We start from the raw sequence: 21,770 nt of genomic DNA on the forward strand, positions 1-21,770 counted from the left end.
CACAGAAAAATGCCATGAAAGGTCTGTATTGAACATTTACAACAGTCCCTGAATGTACCTGCAGTGACAGGCGCACTACACAGACGGTCAGTTCACGGCACTCTGAAATGGATCTGCATCTTTCAACAAGGAGTTGATCAACACTTACTAAATGTGTCTGATGTTTCACAAAACTGGATTAAATCAAGCTCCAGACGCTGAGCTTTTTACGGTAATAGCGGCAACAACGTCAAACCTCTAATATTAAACAGACGTCCCCCGGTTGTGTCTTTGTCACTAACACACACCGGGGGTAAAAATCATCAATGAAGATGAGACAGATACATGGAGGCGGGGAGAGCTGGTTCATTAAGCACACCTGCTGCAGGTAGAGACCAAGCTAACACTGAGCCCTTCAGATAATAACTCTAATATCTATAAATAACAACGTTGTCATCATCACTTGTCTTGCCTGCTGTCCTCGCTCTTCACCTGTTCCCTGTTGAAAAGTGCCAATCAAGTGAGGACTTGCGTCTATGTTCCAAGGAAGTCAAATTTGATGATGAAACCGCTGACGTACAGGGGCTGAGATTAAGGTGATTGGTCAAATTTGCGGGAAAGTTGCTGTGATTGTACAAATTGCAAGGCCGTGCAAAAATCGCGCTGATTGGTTGAATTTGCGTTGATCACAACTTCCTGGAGGGACTGTTTGGAGAACAGCTGAGTGGGAGAAGCAATCACTGGCTTGCTCCTCTGCTGAGATGTTCACAGCAGAACTAAGAAAAGTTTTGGACCACACATCCTCTGGTCTGGAGGCAGCACGGGGTCCACTCAACTTGCGACAGGGAGAACGTCGGGTGGCAGACTGTTTCAGAAAAATCGCCTCTAGCTGTGTCGTAATCAAGGGGCTGCAGCCTACAAAGGACCTGGCCTTCGTAACCTGCGTAGATTGCTCAGGCCGAACTGAATTGATACGGTCTAGTTTTACACATATTTCCTGTTTGTCACTAACCGCCCCCGAATGCAAACTGTTGCAGTCTGTACAGAAAGAGATGGAGCCCGAAATTGGAATTTTATTTTTCCCTTTTTATCTTCTGCTGGAGGAGCTGAAGGTGCTTCACCGCTGGCGTAGGGCGAGTGATGTACTTTCGGCTCAGACAGTGGCCAGGTAAAAAAATATTTGTAACTTTATAATTTTAATTAAAAAAAATATGAGTTAGCCAGTTAAGACTTAGGGCCTGATCTACTAAGATCCCAAATAACGAGCGCTAATTTGTGTGTGCAAATAATAATTTTGCACGTGCTCTTTCTGGGCGTGTTGCGGGTGATCTACTAAGACTGCGTGCGCAAATGATAACGAGTGCAAAAGTGGTGCGGACCGCCCTATTTTACAAGGATTTTGCGTGTGCTATCGGCTGTCCCCATGGAGAGTTTGAGAGAGCAGAGTGGTCTTAAGCGATAAATGAAGTTTGAAGCCATGGAGTTGGAGATCTCTGTGGAGGAGGGAAATAAACACATCGGTGAACTCCAGCAGAGACATCTCAGCGTTAGAAACGCGATTTGGGAGGCCATCTGTGAAAAGGTGAATGATGTGAGAAATGATGTGATCTGCCGATTAAATAAACGCATCTACTCTACTCCAAAACTCAATCAGTGTTTTGATGGAGTTTAGAGAGCGATTTGATGAGGCTTAGTCTGCCACTCTTGCTCTAGAAAAGTTAGGCGTCATTTGGATGAAGACAGTCGCCTCACTGTCCCAGGGAGCAACTTTCGGGTGAACGTTTTTAATGCCTGATATCATCATCCAGCAACTGTCCCAAAGATTCACCAGCTTAAATGGAACTGGGAACATGTTTGAGTCAATTCACCCCAACACACTGCAGCAAGCACGAGATGAGGAGTTACGCAGAGCTGCCTGGCGCTGCTCAGTGAGCGCTCATTCTCCAAGTTAAAACTTACTAAAAACCCCTTGATGAGCACGATGGGACAGAATAGACTGAGTGGACATGTCATGTTATCTATTGAGAATGACAGATCAAAGAAAATGGACATATAGTGCATCGTGGACAAGTCCGCGGAGCTTAAGGCTCGTCCAAACAGTAGTAAGTAGGCCTAGTTCATATTGTTTTTTTGTGTGTGTAACGCTGTGCCAGTTTGCACCTGCCTTTCAAACGTGCTAAATTTTCACGCAAATACAGCGCGCGCTATCTGCTTCAGGTTTGATAAATCACATTGTGTGTGCTAAATGATTACATTTGCATCTCCTCCTCCCAGTATTTTGCGCGTCCTGATGATCTACATGTATTCTGCATATTCATGAAGGCAAACACGCTAAATGATTTGCGAGTGCTATTTTGCTCATTTGACAGACGCAATCCCATTTGCTCCCGGTTAGTACATCAGCTATCAAGTTTGCACGTTTTTTTAAACACGCAAACCTTTAGTAGATCGGGCCCTTAATACGTTTTTGACGGTTATACTTTATATATTCAAATAACCAGCTGTGAAATTAATTCAGTTACATTTACTCAAGTTCTGTACTTAAATGTTATTTTGAGGTACTTGTGAGGTACTAACAATATTATTTAAATTTTTATGCAACAAAACACCTTCACTTGACTACATCTCAGGGGGTAAATACTTATGTCCCACGTGCTATGTTTTACATCTTAAGTGACTTTTTACAATCTTAATATTTCAATCTGACCTACTGAGAGTAAATATTGTAAAAACGAGCTGACTAGAGACACAGGTGAAAATATATAAAGCACACTTAAATCCAGCTTGTATTAAACTAAATTCTCATGCTTTCCCTTTCCTTCTTTACCTAAAGCAAACTAGACCCCTGTACTGCAGGATTAACCTTGGGGTTCCAGTCCCCAAGGGTTACTTTCAGGGGCTGGACACAAGGCCTGATTTTCGGCTGAGCAGGGGGTCCCTTGCAGTGCTGCTGGACCTGTTTCATCAGGAGAGGAGACACGGTTGGGGTGCCACAATAGAGACCCTGGTGTTTTCATTTTGGCTGGCAAGTGGGGCATCTTACAGGGTGGTCTCCAGAGTGTTCAGGATGCCTCATCACACTGTCCACCGTATTGTCCACAGGGTCACTGAGGCACGACACAGAGCCTTTAGGAGAGCTGCTGGTAGGGTTGTCACCCGTCTTGTAAAATACGGACTTATCTCGTATTTCACACTTATGCATTGTGTCCCGTTTTGAATCAATACGGGACGCGGTTTGTCTCTCTGTTCACTTCAACTTACTGTTAATGAAATGTTCAAAGCTCAAAGATGTGTGGACTTTAATCCTTGTTTTGTTCCCTCAGCAGAGCGTTGAATATAATGAATCCACATCTCCTCCTCTCAGGGTTTTATTTCTCAGGGATATATCAGTGTTTTTGAAGTGTGGTTGTATGAGTTTTATGTCACTAGTAATTGTACTAGCCACAACAGATGCTGCCCCTGTAATGAGAAACTGAAGGAGAAACAGCAGCAAGCTAGGCTACAGTTTCTGCAGACCGGGTCAGTCCTGCAGACCGGGTCAGTCCTACCAGGTAATTAACTTAACAACAGTCCCTCTAGACCTTTGGGAATTAAGATATAGCAGCAGATCACAAACTAGTGTGGGTAGTATAATTCGTGAAATAAAACTCATACAACCCCACTTCAAATATGATGAATAATCCTTTTAAGAAGCAGAACCCAGGCTTGTCTCCTTGCCATATAACTGAAAAACAACTGTCCGTCACTTTTTAAGTTTTTAAACACGTAGTTGGCAGCAGAGTTCGGTGATTTCCCAATCGCCCGTAGCAGTAAGAAGCCTTTTTTTTTACCTCCAGGGGGGCATTCAATGAGTGTGTGACATTACGTGAAAACTATGAATAGGCCATTACAAGTTGTGGGAGTCCAGCGCTTCAACACAGTTTGCTCCAAGAGAGGCATGTTTAGCCATACTATTGTGCACAGATTGCCTAACTAGCCTGAGTAAGGGCACTTATCTCTAACCATAGATGTGGAAACTCATCTTCTGCTTAATACCACTTCCTGTTTGTGAGACATCTCTTTCTTACATGGTGTCATATCTGAATCATTTTTGACTTCCTTAGGAGATGAGAGAGAAATTGAGGAACCTGGTGGACGTAATATCTTAAAGTGATCACTGTAGACGGGGAAGAAGCAGAGAAACATCAGACACTTGAGCAGGGACTTCATTCAGGTAAGATCTGGACTCTTTAGAATCCTTCAGTAGTCAACAGAGTTAATATTGTGTTTCAGAAACGTCAGTGAAAGAATGAGAAGAGGCACAAAAAGCCATGAAAATGAATGTTACAGTAATGACATTTGTAATGCTTCTATCTTCTTGTTTTATGTGGGATGATGTCCAGTGTGTGATTGTAAAGACAAAAAGTAAAGAATATATATCTATATACATATAAGCTCTGTATATCTAGAATGTTGTTCATAGCCTGTGACTTATTCCTCTCCTCATTATTCATTTTCACATTGTCTGTTCTGTATGTTTGGACCCAACATGAAACTAATGAGGGGTAATTATGGGATGTTTTTAATGTCCAGGCAATGAACAGCTGAGACATGAAGAGAGCTTTGTCTCCCTGCAGGTTAGAGACGTGATATCTGAGGCAGATTACAGTCACTTAGAAATATAGTCAATTATCTTTAAATGAAAAAACCTTTACTCAAATAATTGATGTTCATATGAATTCTTTATTTGGCAACCTAATCAATCAATCAATCAATCAATCAATCAATCAATCAATCAATCAATCAATCAATCAATCAATCAATCAATCAGCCTTTATTTATGCTCGAGAGATCATTGAGGGCCAACCCTCATTTACAGTGATATTGAGTCAATTACAGAGGTACCAAAACATTGCCATTAGAAATGTAAGTTGTTTCTAAGTAAAACATTTTGTAAAGTGAAAAAGGAAAGCCTTTGAAGTTTAAAGTCCATGAAACTATTCACACTGATCTCAAACTTTTGAATAAACTGAGCACGTTAGATGAAATGCTGTGTTTAGTGACGACCATGTTATTCATGTTACTGCACTAAGCTTTTTACTAACTGTTATTTTTCCTGATCTCTATAACTTTAGATTACACTGAAGAATGGAACCAGGCTTGGATTGGATCCTCACAAGATTGTCCCAGCATGACAGAGTTATGTATTTAATATTGTATGTTGTGACATGCATAGTCATCAGTATCGGCCTTCCTCTGATGATCGTGACCATCTATGCTCTTCTCTACCTGGTATGTACTTTGTGACTTTATTTACTGTCTGTGTCATGTTTCTGTGGAACTGTGTGCTTGTCTGTAGAGGATCTGTAGAGGATGCTAGATTTGATATAAGATGATGTGAGTTTATACACATGCAGAATGCTTCTGCTTACACTGTAGAGGAAGAAACGATTAATCACACTAAACTTGGTCAGTAAGTTTGATTAAAAAAGGTCAAAGGAGTGTTCAATTCTGTCAGTGTTCATGGTCGTCAGAGGATGAAGCCAACCTACTTTTTTATTTCATGACTCTTGGGCAAAGAAACAGCAAAACATAGTGTATTCCATCAGTTATCAACATTTATGTTTTAAAGAATAGAATATTAAAAACTATGGAGAAGTGTTACACTTTGTGAGTATTCATGGTCTCCAGAGGCTGACTTTCCCTCACCATTAAAGATACTCTTAAATTAAACAGAGATGGACTTTTTGTAAAATGTCTCAATAGCTATTTTGTAGTTTCAAATTTGATGCTTAATATCATGAAGTGCATATATACACTGAAAAAAAAGTATAAAATGCAACACTTTTGTTTTTGCTCCCATTTTTCATGCGCTGAACTCAAAGATCTAAGACTTTTTCTGCATACACTAAAGGACTATTTCTCTCAAATATTGTTCACAAATGTCTCTAAATCTGTTAATGAGCACGTCTCCTTCGCCGAGATAATCCCTCCACCTCACAGGTTTGTCATATAAAGATGCTGATTAGACACCATTATTATTGCACAGGTGTGCCTTAGGCTGGCCACAATAAAAGGCCACTCTAAAATATGCAGTTTTAGTGTATTGGTAGGGCCCTGTTTAATTTTTTAGAATTCTGTTTTTTACCCTTTACACTTATTTTACCACCATATAGTGTGTGCTTTTTGTGTCGGTGAATAAAATGTGCGTTAATGAAATGCAAAAATCCTTAAATTTATTGATGCAACACGTCATTACACAATTTTGCCCAGTATTTCAAGTCAAAACATAATGTTGTAACATAACAATGAACCAATAAGTGCTATAAGTACAAAGTGCTTATAATTTTACATGGTCTCAAGTAAAATAAATAACTGAATGTAAACACTTATGTTAACACTTTAACACATGTAAACAGACTTAGCCGGTGTTCCTGGTTGCCGCCTCGACATGTTTTTTATTTCGGAGGGGTGTGAAAGGGCCACATGATAAGAGGTGTTAAAACCTCACACCAAATATTGGGCAGATATGTCAGTCACAGTAAAAAAGGAAAACCATGTGAAGATATGTATTTAAGGCCAGATATGTGCTATTTTCACTGTCTGTGAGAGGTATGAGCTGAGGAGGCATTTAAAATCATTGTTTTTGTTCCCTGTATTAGTATGTTGTACGATGAGACAAGGTTACTTAAAGGTGACATATCATGCAAAATTGACTTTTTAATGGTTCTTTACCTGAAATATGTGTCCCTGGCATGTCTACAAACCCCCCGAGAATGAAAAAAATCCATTCTGCCCCTGTTCTGATTTCTCCACCTTTCTGTAAATGTGTGTGAAACGAGCCGTTTCAGACTTCCGTGTTTTTGTTACGTAACAACAATATCCGGTCTGTCACGGAGTCAGAGCTCGGAGCTTGTTCAGCCCATAGACTGTATAAAATAATACTGAATCCCTCCCCCGTTTTTCATTACCTGCACAAATGTGTGCTAACAAGGAGCTTAGGAGGGAGGCATGCTAGTTATAGGCTGTCTTAATAAACCCAAAGGTCGGTTTTACTCCCCATGTCTGCAGATTTGAAGATCTAGTAGATGATTTTTATTTATCATGGATAAGTGCTAGCGCTAGTTAGCATAGCTACATAACTACATGTCGTAGCTGTAGCTGTGTACCAAGACACACGTCTACATACTGACAAATAAAACAACAAGAAACACTAAATCTGTGACCAATCCTTCCGAAAAGGTCCTGCTGCCTTTCTGGCAGAGGTCGGTTTTACTCCCCACGTCTGAAGATTTGAAGATCTAGTGGATGATTTTTATTTATCATGGATGAGTGCTAGCGCTAGTTAGCATAGCCACATAGCTACATGTTCGTAGCTGTGTACCCAGACACACGTCGACATACTGATAAATAAAACAACAAGAAACACTAAATCTATGACCAATCCTTCAGAAAGGTCCTGCTACAGGCGCCTCTCCGTCAGGATCAGATTCAGAGGGTTGAAGTAACGCGATCTCTGAGCAGCCGTGTATATTCAGCCAACATGTAAACATTAGATCAACGTGCTGGAGAGCCGAGGCCACACCCACTTCCGGAGGGGGCGTGGTCAGAGAGAAAACAGTGTGTTCTGATGAGGAATGAAGAAGAGGACTTTTCAGGCATGCCAAAATCTGATTTCAAAGTGTTTTTTTGAGCATAAACTTTAAAGACATGTTTTGGGGACCTCTTAGACCAATATATATTGATGAAAAAAGCGTGATATGTCCCCTTTAAGGAGGATGTTAGGTCCAGGAAGGGGAGGAAACGGAGAGCGCCGCGGTAAAGAGGAAAGTTTGTAGCTCCAGAGCTGACTGCAGCTACTGCTTTTTACGCAGAGTTTGTAATGGAGAAAACAGGTGTTGTTATGTTTTGTTTAAAACATAAAGACGTGGGCTTTATAAACACAGACTTTTAATGTCACTTGTAGCATAGCTTGTACTGTACATACAACGTCGCAGCATTGCGGGTAACTTCTTCTACAACTCTATCTCAGTGTAACCATAGCAATATGTACTTAACAGGTTATGGTACTTAGCACTGACACCTAGTGGCTATACGTAGTAACAACTCCTATCACTACATCCTCCTTTCTTTTAGCTGTAAATTTAACACTGAGGCATCATTCTTCTAGATGAATGAAACTGTAATACAGTGTTATCAAACGATAAACATTCTGTCAACACAGCATCAACAATAAACAAAACATTTTTTCATCTTCTCCATTCTTCACCATTGTTTTGTTTTAACAGTTCAGTCCTTAGCTTTAAAGATCCAGTCTATTAGGAGCTTTAACACTGCTAGCAGACCAAGCGGCAACCTCCAGTCTAAAAATATGAGCCCAATGCGGAAGTGTTAAAAGCTGCAGTTCATCAGCTTGAGGCTGGCTCCGGAAGTACCGGAAGTCACATACACATGAATGGGAAAAAGACGATCTTTGCAGCATTGATAAACATGTTTACAGCCTGGTACAAAAGATGAGTGTAGTCTGGATAGCTCATTTCTTGATGTCCTCTCACTGTGAGGGGGGGTGAATTTTTTTCTAATGCGGCAATTTTGAAGATATTGAGATTACTAGTCTTCCAATGAGAGGCACAGCTGCCTCAAGGAACACTGCTGCTGTTGGCTAGAAGGCTCAAAGCCCGCCTCTTTACGTCACACTGGCTCGACAGAAGCAATATGGCTGCCGCTGCCGATTGGCCTCAAAACAGCGTTCAGAAACAGATGGGTGACGTCACGGATACTACATCCATATTTTATACAGTCTATGGTGGAGACCTTCTCAGAACAGGTACAGTGTTTGCCTGCTCAACTGAAACACAGCTGCCTGGCACTGCTGTCAGAGGGTCAGCCGACGAGGTCACAGTCAGCTCTTTTCCATCTGTGTGCTCTTGCAGTGTCTCTTGTGTTTTCAGCAAACTCTTGCGATTCCCCCTCAAGATCTGACCATCTTCTGTTCTGACATTGTAGGATCTAGGACGTACTTCCTCCAGAACAGTAGCTTTTTTGCTCCAGACACTGGAATCTTCCACTCTCACAGTGTCATGTGTAGCCAGTGGTGCAAGACTTCTTGATGACTTGTCATAGTTCGCCTTTTGTCTCTTTTGAAGATATTTTGGTTTACGCTTCACCTCCCTGTGTTTCTTCTGTTGTGTTGTGTAGGGAAGAGTAGTGCGTAGCTGACGTCCCATCAGAAGCTCAGCAGGGGATTTTCCATGTTCCATAGGTGATGCTCTGTAACTTAGAAGAGCTAGATATGGGTCTGAGTTACTGTCCTGTGCCTTCTTGAGGAACTGTTTGACTATGTGGACTCCTTTCTCTGCTTTACCGTTCAGCATACAGGGGGCTTGAAGTCACATGTCGAAAGTCATACTCCTCAGCAAAGCTCTGAAACTCTCTGCAGCTGTAGCAGGGCCCATTGTCACTGTAGACAACCTGGGGGATTCCATGCCTTTCAAATATTGACTTCATATGTGTAATAACAGAAGTAGCAGACATGCTGGGAAGTGGAGCCATCTCTGGATAGTTTGAAAGGTAGTCTATGACTAACAAGTAGTTTTTTCTATCCAGGTGGAACAGATCAGTCCCAACTTTCTGCCATGGCTCATCTGGCAGATCTGTTATGACCATAGGCTCTTTGGGCTGTTTTGGTTGATGCTTGTGACAAGTCTCACAGCTTGAGACCATCCTGTCAATGTCAGTGTTGATCCCTGGCCAGTAAACCGCAGTCCTTGCTCTTCTCTTGCATTTTCCATGCCGAGATGACCCTCATGCAGTCTTTTCAGCATCTCAGGTCTCAGTGACTGAGGAATGACAACTCGGTTCTTCCTGAGCAGAAGCCCATTGACAACACTCAGCTCTGCTCTGATGTTATAATACTGCTGACATTCACCTCTAGGCCACCCTTCATTCAGATTTTTAATCACCTTCTGTAGGCATGTGTCTTTCTCTGTTTCAGCTTTGATCTGCCTAGACTTCATGTCAGACATGGGGAGTGAATCAGTGATCAGGTTAACATGCAGATTAACATCAGTGCCTGTGGAGCTCGCACTGAGAACCTCACTGTGTGTTGTGGCTTTGGACAGTGCATCAGCTACTACAAGGTGTGACATCTCACTGAGGTTCTTCTTGATGATGGCGATGAGAGGCTTGTGGTCTGTCTCTGCCACAAAAGTTGGTAGGCCATAGACGTAGCTGTTGAATTTCTTGAATTCATACAGAAGTCCCAAACACTCTTTTTCAATTTGAGCGTAGCGACATTCAGCTGTAGTCATTGTTCTTGAGGCATAAGCAACTGGCCTCCAATCCTCTCCATCTACTTGTAATAACACAGCTCCAATCCCATCTTTTGATGAGTCCGTTGATATCCTCAACTCTTTAGATGGGTCAAAGTACACAAGTACTGGCTCCGTAGTGAGTGCAGTTTTTAGCTTAGACCATTCTTCCTCATGGCTGTCTGTCCACTTGAACTCACAACCGTCATGCAGAAGCTGTCTCAGGTGCACTGTTTTTTGAAGATAGGTTCGGAATGAATTTGCCAATGAAATTAATCATGCCAAGCACTCTCAACACACCTTTTTTATCCTCAGGTTGGGGCATCTTCAGTATCGCTTTTACTATGTTCATGTCTGGCTCAACTTCTGCCACTGACAGCTTGTCTCAGAAATGTGATTTCAGACACACCAAACTGGCATTTAGCTCTGTTCGAAGGAAATTAGCAGCCAGCCATAATTTAACGTCTATAAAACAGTTTTTGAGGTTGGTTAGCTTGTTCAGGTTGTTGGGTTCTAGGGGGAGGTAGAGTTGTGTATTGTCTGCATAACAATGGAAAGAAAGGTTGTGTTTTTGAATAATGTGGCCTAGTGGAAGCAAGTATATCGAGAAGAGGATTGGACCAAGTATGGAACCTCGTGGAACACCACAGGGAATAGGAGCAGAGGAGGAGGTTGAGTTGCTAATGGAGACATTGAAGGGTCTGTTGGATAGACATGAAGAAAGCCAGTTCACCGCAGAGCCAGAGCTCCCTGCCCATTGTTGTAACCTATTAATAAGAGTGCAATAATCAACAGTGATGTTACAGAGATGTTACAGTAGGAACACTTGGAGGGCTCACCGATGGGTGTGCCCTCATCCTGCCATCTATGTGAAGAACTCCTGGGTGCTTTTGGTGACACATTGCAATCCACACGACTCCTGCAGTCTTTGCTTATGTGGCCTAATTTGAGGCAACCAAAATAAACTCCCTTTTCCTCTGATGAAATTAATCTTATCACGATGTAATTTCACTTTAAACTGAGAGCATTTATCTAGTGAGTGATAACTTTGAGTAACCTAGTGTACTGTTCAAGAAAGTGTAAACAATCACTCTAGTTACTTGTCTTCTCCTTCACTCCATTTTCAAAAGCTCTAATAAAAGACCTGTACTGAAGAGGATCTCCATTGAACGAAGGGATATCCCTTGCTGGAAGGACAGAGCTTAGATTTTGCTGAACCAGCAGAGAGGCAACGTCGTTTTTTTGTTGCATTATGTTTCCAATGTCATTTTGATAGTTCTCAGTTGTAGTATGGGATTGGAAGTGCAAAAATCCAGCTTGCATGTCATTGACAGTTTGTGTCATTTATAATGGGACATCAACCTGTAAGTGCATCATAACCATTTGTGTTTCTTGCCTTTGCCTGAGCCTCACAGCCAGTGATTGAGGTAGAGGGTCAGGCAAATCAGTTCTCTTTACTCTTGCATCCACTGTAACTGGTACAAAGGAGTCAGCATGAGGATTTAATGCACTTGCTTGTGATTCTTTTCAAAATAAGAGTTCAAGCCATTTGAGCGCTTTGAGCCTTGCTGTGATGAGTTAACAAAACATGAAGCTTTGCTTTTGTTACAGCCAGTTAGGGGTGGGAATCGAAAACCGGATCCGACTTAGAACCGGTTCCAATTGATCAATTCAATCGGAATTGTACACCTCAAATGTTATCGATTCTTCTTAACGTTCATTTCCCAGCATGATGTCATGGCATTACGTCACATACTCTGGGACGCAGAACTCCGAGGTGCAAATACCTCAAATATGCTGAAGCATTTGTTGACTCGGCCTCGATGCTTGGGGTTTGCGTCGGGCCGAAGTGGAGAAGGGTTCATGTGAACATGTTCGCATGACAGAGGCGAACCCCCGTCTACCTCTCCCCTTCCGGAGTTGGGACGTTTTCCCTCAGGCTCACACAGCCGAAAATGAGGCACCAAGAGCGGGTAAAATAACAAATTCAAAGTATTTTCCTCCAGTCTCCAGGGGCCACGTCTGGACTCACGCGGCCGAAAATGAGGTCAACCTATTGTTCAGTATGTTCAAGTTGAATATGTTCATGTTCATGTTGAGAATTGTTAAGGAATTAGATTGATAAGCAGAATCGACAATGGCATTGACATTGATAACATCTTATCAATTCCCACCCCTATAGCCAGTTCAGTTTCAAGTTGCAATTTTCCCTTTTCTCTCCTCTACTTTTCCTCTTGAGCTTCAATTACTTCTACCTCTTTTCTTTTGCAGGTACGCAAGGGTCAAGTTGCTCCGATATACGTCATCAACCTTCTCATTTCAGACATCATTCAGCTTTGCTGCATGATCGTACTGGTGTCAAATCATGGGACTCCCATGGCTGAGGCTGTCTACAGCTGTGGTCTAATGACGAGTGTTTGCTTCATGGTGTGCATCTCACTGGAAAGGTAAGGTCTGTTTAAAGCCGTGTGTCATGCTACAGTGTCTGATAATCATGTTTCTGAATGTTCTTGCACCTCCTCAAAGACCGTGTGTCCCTCTGGTTTTGCAGGTACCTGGTCATCGTCCACCCACTGTGGTACCGGTTCAAACGAACCATCAAGATCTCTGTGGCGGTCTGTGCCGTGGTCTGGGCCTTCCCTGCTGTTTGTTTCCTTATTGTCTTTCCTAGGGTTCCTGATAAGGTTCCATTAATAGTACTCTCCATTTTCCACATCATCCCCTTCCCACTGTTCATCTTCTTCCTGGTCAGGTCCCTCAGAACCCTCTCTTCTTCCGTCTCGGTCCACTCTGATGAAAAACGACAAATAGTTGGAACTTTGGTGGTGGTGCTACTGATTTACACGCTGCTGTTCCTGCCCACCATCATTATGTTCCTGTTACTGATGGCTGACTTTTACTCTGTTATGTTTCACTTCATGTCCGATATGTTACTTAGTCTGAGTCCTCTGGCAGACTTGCTTCTGTATATTTTCATCAGAAAGCAGACCATGGGAAACTGTCTGGCCTCTGTGTGTTGTTGCAAAAAGGAGAGCAATGATCCCACCACATCAGCAGTGACTGTTGATGATATTTAGACAGAAAGCTTTAAGGAGGCAGAGAGAGAGAAGAGAAAACAGAGCAAATGTACTACATTATATGTATATATGTATATCCAAATGCATGAATAAGGACCATGTTCGTCATGTTGTTAATCATCTTTGAAAGCATGAAAACTAGCTTCACACACTTGTGGATCTTTAATAAGTAAGTATTTATTATTTTTTTCATTGTTGTTTTGTATTACTTATACATAATTTGTTAACTTGTGGTGAACAAAGGAATACTAAAAAAATGCAACAAAAAAAAAGTTCAATGACAAAAGTTATCTAGAAATAGTGCATTTTACATTATAGTAAAAAATATGAACATAAATAGTAGCTAAACTTGAAATAAAACCTTGAAAATAGAAAATGTAATGAGTTTTCTGTCTTTCTTTTTGTCAGATGACTCCTAAGTTTAGGGTTACTGAACAGTGAATTATCAAAAGCATCAGAAGCAGTTAAATCATAAAGGAGCAGGAAACACAGACACATGCTCATATAGGTAGGGTCATTTTCTGCAGACCAGCTAAATGAAGCCACATTAAATCACTTTGAGGGACAGTGGGGGTCGCGAGTCTTTGGCACCTATATTTTGGGGGTCGCGAGCTGAAAAGTTTGGGAACCCCTGGTTTATTCAAATTGAGACCCTGTTCAATGTGCCAAGAAGTCCATCAAGAGTCGCTCAAATCTGTTAACCCTTGTTGTTCAGGACCTTTGTGTATGTGACATTCACTAAGACCGTAGTAGTAGATGGATGCTATATTGAACTGATGTGTTGTAAATACAAAATAATAAATGAAAATCAATGGGCTTCATTTACAAATATTTTCTTAAGGCTTTTCTTAAATTTACCTTTAAGAAGGTTCCTAAGAGAAGTCTACATCAGATTCATGAACGGTTCTCAAACCCCCAAACATTTCTCACCTGTTTTAAATTGATGAATGCCATGTCCTCGTAAGTTTGAAACTCGTGTTGATTCTCCCAGTTACCATAGGTATAAATTAAATTACTGTTCATTAAATTATTAGTTATTTTATAGTATTATTTAAATTGCTTTAAATGCCCATATAAGGGCATGAAACTGCAGTGCCACAGAAATCACACAGGCTCATGAGTACATATTAGGACAGCCTCAGGTCTAAGAGTGAGGTGTCAAACCTCAGATGGAAAAATGCAACATGACTCGGGAAAACATTCATCATGTGTCAGCATTCAGATGAAAAGGCCCCAGACTAAACACACTCAGACTAAACAGCCTCAGACCATACAGCCTGCTTGCTTATTTCATGTTCATAATTTTACATTTTATAGTTTAAAATAAACATTGAATGATTGAAGTAAAAGATGATCAACTTGTGTATTTATAAAAGTCTTAATTATGTAAAGGTGCAAAATGAAGGAAAAGTAAGTACAACAATTTTAGTCTGACATGTCGGCACTCAAATGTGTGTAAGGGTGCTCCTAAGATGTCTTGGATTTGTTCTTAGCTACGAAAACAAATTCCAGATATGGGAACTTTGTTGAATTTTAGAATCTTCTTAAAAACACCATAAGTGGGTTTTAAGAACAAATTTGAATTTAATAACGGTTGGTACATGAGGATCAGTTAGATTAATTAGTGTGGGAACTTATAATGTTGGGCGATTTGAGCTCACAATATTGTTTTGGAAAAAAAACAGGGGGGATGGGGTGGGGGTATCGTGTACTCTCCACTGGATATTTATGTTTTTTTAGATGGATACCTGTTTAAAGTAGCTAACAGGTTTTAGTTTTTATATGTGTGTGTGTGTGTGTGTGTGTGTGTGTGTGTGTGTGTGTGTGTGTGTGTGTGTGTGTGTGTGTTTCTGTCCCTCTCCAGCACCACTGGCAAATAAGGAGGCATGATTCTTTCTGTTGTGACCTTACCTGAAGCTCAGAGGTAATATGTTGCACTTCTCCAGGGAAGTGAAACTACACCAGCTCAGCCGAGTTTGTGACATCAAGGGCGATCAACTCCTGCAGAATAAATGATGCAAGATTAAATCTCAGGGGAAGAAGCCTGAATAGAATACTTTATGTCACCTGTAGCCTTCATTTATAGAATATATCAACTATAAAGACAAGATTACTGCTACAAATAAATAAATGTTAATTCAGCTTGTGACCAATCTGCTCTGCATTTATCTCCTTAAGTCAGCTGAAGACTCCTGTATCAGTACTGAACACTTATTTGAATGAAATACTCATCAATAATACTCTGAATATAATTAGACTAGAGGAAACTTCATTTTAATGAGGATGTTAATGAAACAGAATATTGGTTTCCAACAATCTGACATTAAGTTGGATTTAGATAAAAGTATTTATAGGGTCAGGTCTTTGAGATGGATGTTTCCTGAATCTGAAACAAGATTTGAGTTCAAATCTTAATTTTGATTCATTAAATACTGTGTCTTCATGTGTCATGAAATCTTCTGATACAGTTCTTGGCAAAGAAACAGAGACAGGGTGGAGGTATTTGTCACTTGCATACACATCTCATGCAGAATTGAAATGATTGGGGGGGTCTTGTTGGCAAGGAGGAATTGCTCTGATGCTGACCTCCTGACATGTTTGAATATTAAAGGACAGTAGTTTGCAAATGTGTGTGTGTGTGTGTGTGTGTGTGTGTGTGTGTGTGTGTGTGTGTGTGTGTGTGTGTGTTTCTGTCCCTCTCCAGCAGCATCGGTTTGTGCAGCATGTGAATTACTGCAGGTATAACTATCAACCATTGCCTGATACAACTTCACTTAAAAAAAAAAATCACTTTAAATTTGAGTAAAAACTGCCCGAGCTTGAATAGGATAATAATAATGAATAATAATAAATTTTATTTTGGGCGCCTTTCAAATCACCCCAAGGTCACCTTACAGATAATAAAAATATTCATCATTAAAACATCATAAAAACAAACAAACAAAAAGTAATAAATAAAAACTTCAAACTAGTGAAGTGCAGTCCAGTTAGAGTGAATATGCCAGTTTGAAAAGGTGGGTTTTGAGCTGGGATTTCAATGATGTTATGGAGTCCGACTGTCTTATGTGTGGGGGGAGGGAGTTCCAGAGGATGAATGCTCAGTTGTAAGTCAGATCCTTTAAGATGTTACAAATGCTTTTATTAAAATTTAATTACTGAGGTAACCTGAATTTCCCTTTTGTGGTTAATGTGCAAGTTACAAACTTGACTTCAAAAATGTGCTGTATAGTTTTAGGGGAGGGGAAGTTGTTTAGATGAGCACTTATGTCACTGTGAAGCAAAACAGTATGACTTTGAAGCTCCTGGAACCAAACACAAGCCTAGCAAGAGAAAAGTGTCACTGCCCTTCCAAATTCACACTGTCCTCTACTTCTTCATTATTAACTCAAAATAACAAGCCTCAATAATTAGAGCCATGACAAAATATTGTTATTAGTGAAGATGTTGGATTGGCAGATTTCTTATACATACAGTCATGGCCAAAAGTTTTGAGAATGACACAAATATTACATTTTCACAAAGTCTGCTGCTTCAGGGTTTTTAGGTGTTTTTGTCAGATGTTTCTATGGTATAATGAAATACAATTAGAAGCATTTCAGAAGTATCAAAAGCTTTTATTGAGAATTACACAGAATTCATGCAATAAGTCAATATTTGCAGTGTTGACCCTTCTTTTTCAAGACCTCTGCAATTCTCCCTGGCATGCTGTCAATCAACTTCTGGACCAAATCCTGACTGATGGCAGTCCATTCTTGCATAATCAATGCTTGGAGTTTGTCAGAATTTGTGGGTTTTTGATTGTCCACCCGCCTCTTGAGGATTGACCACAAGTTCTCAATGGGATTAAGATCTGGGGAGTTTCCTGGCCAAGGGCCCAAAATCTTAATGTTTTGTTCCCCGAGCCATTTTGTTATGACTTTTGCTTTATGGCAAGGTGCTCCATCATGCTGGAAAAGGCATTCTTCATCACCAAACTGCCCTTGGATGGTTGGGAGAAGTTGCTCTCGGAGGACGTTCTGGTACCATTCTTTATTCATGGCTGTGTTTTTAGGCAAGATTGTGAGACAGCCCACTCCCTTGACCGAAAAGCAACCCCACACATGAATGGTGTCAGGATGCTTCACTGTTGGCAAGAGACAGGACCGATGATAGCGCTCACCTCGTCTTCTCCGAACAAGCCTTCCTCCAGATGCCCCAAACAATCGGAAAGGGGATTCATCAGAGAAAATGACTTTACCCCAGTCCTCAGCAGTCCAGTCCCTGTACCTTCTGCAGAATATCAGTCTGTCCCTGATGTTTTTACTGGAGAGAAGTGGCTTCTTTGCTGCCCTCCTTGACACCAGGCCTTCCTCCAAAAGTCTTCCCCTCACTGTGCGTGCAGATGCACTCACACCTGCCTGCTGCCATTCCTGAGCAAGCTCTGCACTGGTGGTGGCCCGATCCCGCAGCTGTAACACCTTCAGGAGACGGTCCTGGCGCTTGCTGGACTTTCTTGGGCGCCCTGGAGCCTGTTTGGCAACAATTGAACCTCTCTCCTTGAAGTTCTTGATAATTCGATAGACGGTTGACTGAGGTGCAATCTTACTCGCTGCTATAAACTTCCCTGTTAGGCCCTTTTTGTGCAATGCAATGATGGCTGCACGTGTTTCCTTGCAGGTAACCATGGCTAACAGATGAGGAACAATGGTGTCATGCACCATCTTCCTTTTAAAGTGTCCAGTCACTCAATCATGACAGATTGATCGCCAGCCTTGTCCTCATCAACACCCACACCTGTGTTAATGTGTGTGACACCAGTGTGTCATTGAAATTTTGTTAGCTGGTCCTTTTGTGGCAGGGCTGAAATGCAGTGGAAATGTGTTTTTGGTGATAAAGTTCATTTTCAAGGCAAAGAGGGACTTTGCAATTAATTGCAGTTGAGCTGATCACTCCTCATAACATTCTGGAGTATATGCAAATTGCAATTATGAAAACTGAAACAGCAGACTTTGTGAAAATGAATAGTTGTGTCATTCTCAAAACTTTTGGCCATGACTGTACAGTATATATCATTTTGACAAAACAACACACATCATGGTTTACTTCTCAGACCTTACTGATTAGAATGTGTTTTTCTTTTAGATATTATGAATAGAAGATTGTGTCTGTCTTCAGCTCCACCTTAAGACGGAGGTCTCACGTGGACATTGAAAAATGACTAGAACAAATCAGAGATGACTACACAGATTTAGCTCATTCTCAAATGACATCTGAGACTGACTTTGTGGATGTCAGAAGAGAGTTTCTTGAAGTGCCAAATTGCACAGACAATGTAACTTGTTCAGACAATGCAGCTGATGTAGTCTCTGGTGAGGATGAAGGTCATATGGACACACATGAGGCAGTAGGTGAGGCAGACTTTACTGAGGGTTTTGTGGTTGGTGACTCTGACAGGCAGATGGAAATATCTGATTCGGAAGATTCTGACAATGAAGTCGAGGAAAGGTTTTTGCTCTCTGACAGCATTTCCAACTGGGCCATACACTTTGGCATTTCTTTGGTGGCTTTGACAGCACTTTTGGGCATACTTAGAATTTTCCATCCTGATCTGCCAAAAGATGCAAGGACCCTCCTCAAGACCAGAACAAAATATTCAGTTCTGGAGAAGGCTGGAGGACAGTACCACTACTTTGGTATTCTGTCATCTCTTAGAAATACTCTGTCTAAGTTCACACACACACTGCCTGACAGTTTCACTTTGAAGTTGCAGGTAAACATAGATAGACTTCCCCTGTTCAAGAGTTCAAGACTGCAACTGTGGCCGATCCAGATCTACTTCTTAGTGTTCCCATGAGAGAACCAGTGCTGATAGGTTTGTTGAGTTACAACATCTTGAGAAGGGTTTTGATTTTGAGGGTAAGAATTTGAAGTTGAAGCTTGACACAGTCATTTGTGACACACCAGCCAGGTCTTTTGTTAAAAACACAAAAAATCATAATGGCTACCATGGTTTTGATAAATGTGCACAGCCAGGAAAATACATTAATAGGCGAATGACATACCCCTGCACAGACTATGCTTTAAGGACAGATCATTCATTTGAAAATATGGTTGATGAGGGTCATCATCAAGAAGGACAGCATCCATTTCATGGCAGCAGTGTTGGTATAGTTTCACAATTCCCTCTGGATTATATAAATTTGGTTTGTTTGGGTGTTGTTAGACGATTGCTACATATTTGGCTCAGGGGTCCTCTTAATGTCAGACTACCTGCTAACATTGTTGACAGAATGTCTGCAAAACTGTCAGAAATACGTTCCTGTCGAATATGCCAGATTTGATGGATTTTGGTGAAAAACAACGGAATGTAAATAGATGTAAATGTACTTATTTTAGGAAAGTAACTCCACAGCTGTTGATCCTTGATGTTTCATCGGATTTCTTTGAAAATATGATTTTGGCCATGAAGGCTTGTCTGCTTCTTGTTTTTGTTATGAGGAATTAAAAGACTAAGGATCTGTCATTCTTAACATATGGTTGTTTCTATGTGATGTTTGTGGTGTTAATAGTAGTATAGAATGTATAATACTATAATATAATATATATCTTGAAGAATTTGCACACTCTAGTTTTGACTGAATAGCTTTTAAAATAGTAGTCAGAGACAGCATTTTATGTAAAATTCATTGTTGCCAATGTGTACACCGAACTATGGATGCTATTATTTTCTGTGTCTGTTAATGTCTTGGATAATTTCCTGATTAGTTACTTTGTCTATGAAATGTCAGAAAATTATGAAAAATGTTGAAGATGCAGTCAAATTCCTTGATTTGTAAAACCTAAAGATATTCAGTTAAATCTGACAGAGGAAGAAAACATTCACATTTAACAAGCTGAAATCTGTATCATCTCCAATCATTTTCCTCTAAAGAGCACGGTGAAGGTTTAATCTTTAAATTTCATCAATTTGACCTAAGGGTTTAATAATGGGATAATAATGAATAATTGTTTCAGAACTTCTTGCTAAAGAGTTATATTGCAACCGACATACATGCTTGTTTTTTTCTTTCTCAATCAAGAATGGCTCACTTAGTTGAATTCTTGGTGAACAAGACAGTTGCAGTTGTGCCACAGAAATGGTGCAGCGATGGTGTCACATACTGGCCCAGCTACAAAAACGGCGGAAGAGTTCAAAGAGCTGCCAAAAATGCAGGGGAGCCCGGATCTGACTGAGAGAAGTTTGATGTCCAAAGTGAATATCTTAAGCACACATCAAAGTGTTTATTTGCTTTTTGACAATTCCGTCAATCAACCTAATTCTGTTATATTTTCAGATCAGTACTTTGAGGCTCGACACTTCATGCAAAAATCTTTGGTGTGCAACACGTCAGACCTTCATTCTGAAGAGGAAGAGGAGGAAATACAGCAAAGCAAAAGAAACCCAAAGCCGATGTAAGTATACACTTGTGCTTTACCATTTTTAAATCATATTTTGGGTCATTTTTGCTTTATTTCTTGAAATTGTCATGTCATGTCTCGTCAGTTATGTTAAGTTGTACTCATTACTTCAGTCTCGTCTTTCATGTTTGTCATGTCCGCTTCTATTTTGTAGTCATGTCTTTCCTCTCGTTTCCTGATGTTCTCCCTGTGATTGTCATCCCCGCCCCTCATTGTTTCCACCTGTGCCCCATTACCTCCTGTTTAAAAGTCTGCGTCTACCCCTGTCCTGTGCCAGATCATCTTGTCTTGTTTTTGTCAGTCTTGAATGCGCCCTTTCCGAATCTCTGAAGCAAGCCTGTTTCTTTGTGTTTCTCTTATAGTCAAGGTCTTAGTTTTCCTTTTGTTATTTTGTGGACATTTTCCAGCTCTGCTGTGATTTTTTGTTATCATGTTTATTTTACAGCTTTATTAAAGAAACCTTTGTTGCCAACCTCAAAGAGTCGTGCGTTTGGGTCTTGTGTGCCGATCCTTGTCAGTCTGTAAGATATCATTGTCAGCTACAGGAAGTAAAGAAACAGAAGCAGCAAGGGGCTACACCTGCAAAGATTGAGGTGGAGTATTGAAAATACAACCTTATTATACCTAAAAATGTAATGAAATTAACAAAATGTTCAACTGTGTTCTGATTTTTATTTCATTTATATTTTATATATAGCAATTTACACCAATGTTTTTTGTTCCCAGTTGTTCAAAACTACTTAACTGTGATAAATTAAATTTAGTTTGCATGCACACACTTAAAAAGAGATTTAAAATGTTTTTGTGACTGGTGCGTTTGATAGGCTAGTACTTTCCAGTGGCACTGTCCTGTATAACAGTGTTGTACTGTGTGTTGATTTATAACCTTGTTTGTTTTTTAAATAAAGTTCTATAAATGTTGTTACAGGACTGTCAAGTTGGCTTAATTGTAGGAACCTTAAAGAGCTTATGAATAAAATCAGTTCAC

General features: G+C 40.6%; 1 protein-coding gene across 1 annotated transcript; it reads left to right on the top strand.

Annotated features, from left to right (window-relative positions):
- The first annotated feature begins 3,468 nt into the window (after nucleotides 1-3,468).
- Nucleotides 3,469-13,387, top strand: LOC117811728 (proteinase-activated receptor 1-like). The gene is made up of 5 exons (XM_034682164.1): nucleotides 3,469-4,192; nucleotides 4,552-4,595; nucleotides 5,094-5,250; nucleotides 12,540-12,715; nucleotides 12,820-13,387. Exons 3-5 carry the CDS (start codon nucleotides 5,107-5,109, stop codon nucleotides 13,343-13,345), a joined length of 846 nt encoding a protein of 281 aa, XP_034538055.1. The 5' UTR covers nucleotides 3,469-4,192; nucleotides 4,552-4,595; nucleotides 5,094-5,106; the 3' UTR covers nucleotides 13,346-13,387.
- The last annotated feature ends 8,383 nt before the right edge of the window (nucleotides 13,388-21,770 follow it).

This window comes from Notolabrus celidotus, chromosome 4 (assembly GCF_009762535.1).
Source record: "Notolabrus celidotus isolate fNotCel1 chromosome 4, fNotCel1.pri, whole genome shotgun sequence".
Lineage (NCBI taxonomy): Eukaryota > Metazoa > Chordata > Actinopteri > Labriformes > Labridae > Notolabrus > Notolabrus celidotus.

Coding starts and splice junctions, on each gene's coding strand:
- LOC117811728 (XM_034682164.1), top strand. CDS start 5,107: ATGGAACCAGGCTTGGATTGGATCCTCACAAGATTGTCCCAGCATGAC. Junction 5,251..12,539: donor TCTATGCTCTTCTCTACCTG/GTATGTACTTTG, acceptor TTTCTTTTGCAG/GTACGCAAGGGTCAAGTTGC. Junction 12,716..12,819: donor GTGTGCATCTCACTGGAAAG/GTAAGGTCTGTT, acceptor CTGGTTTTGCAG/GTACCTGGTCATCGTCCACC.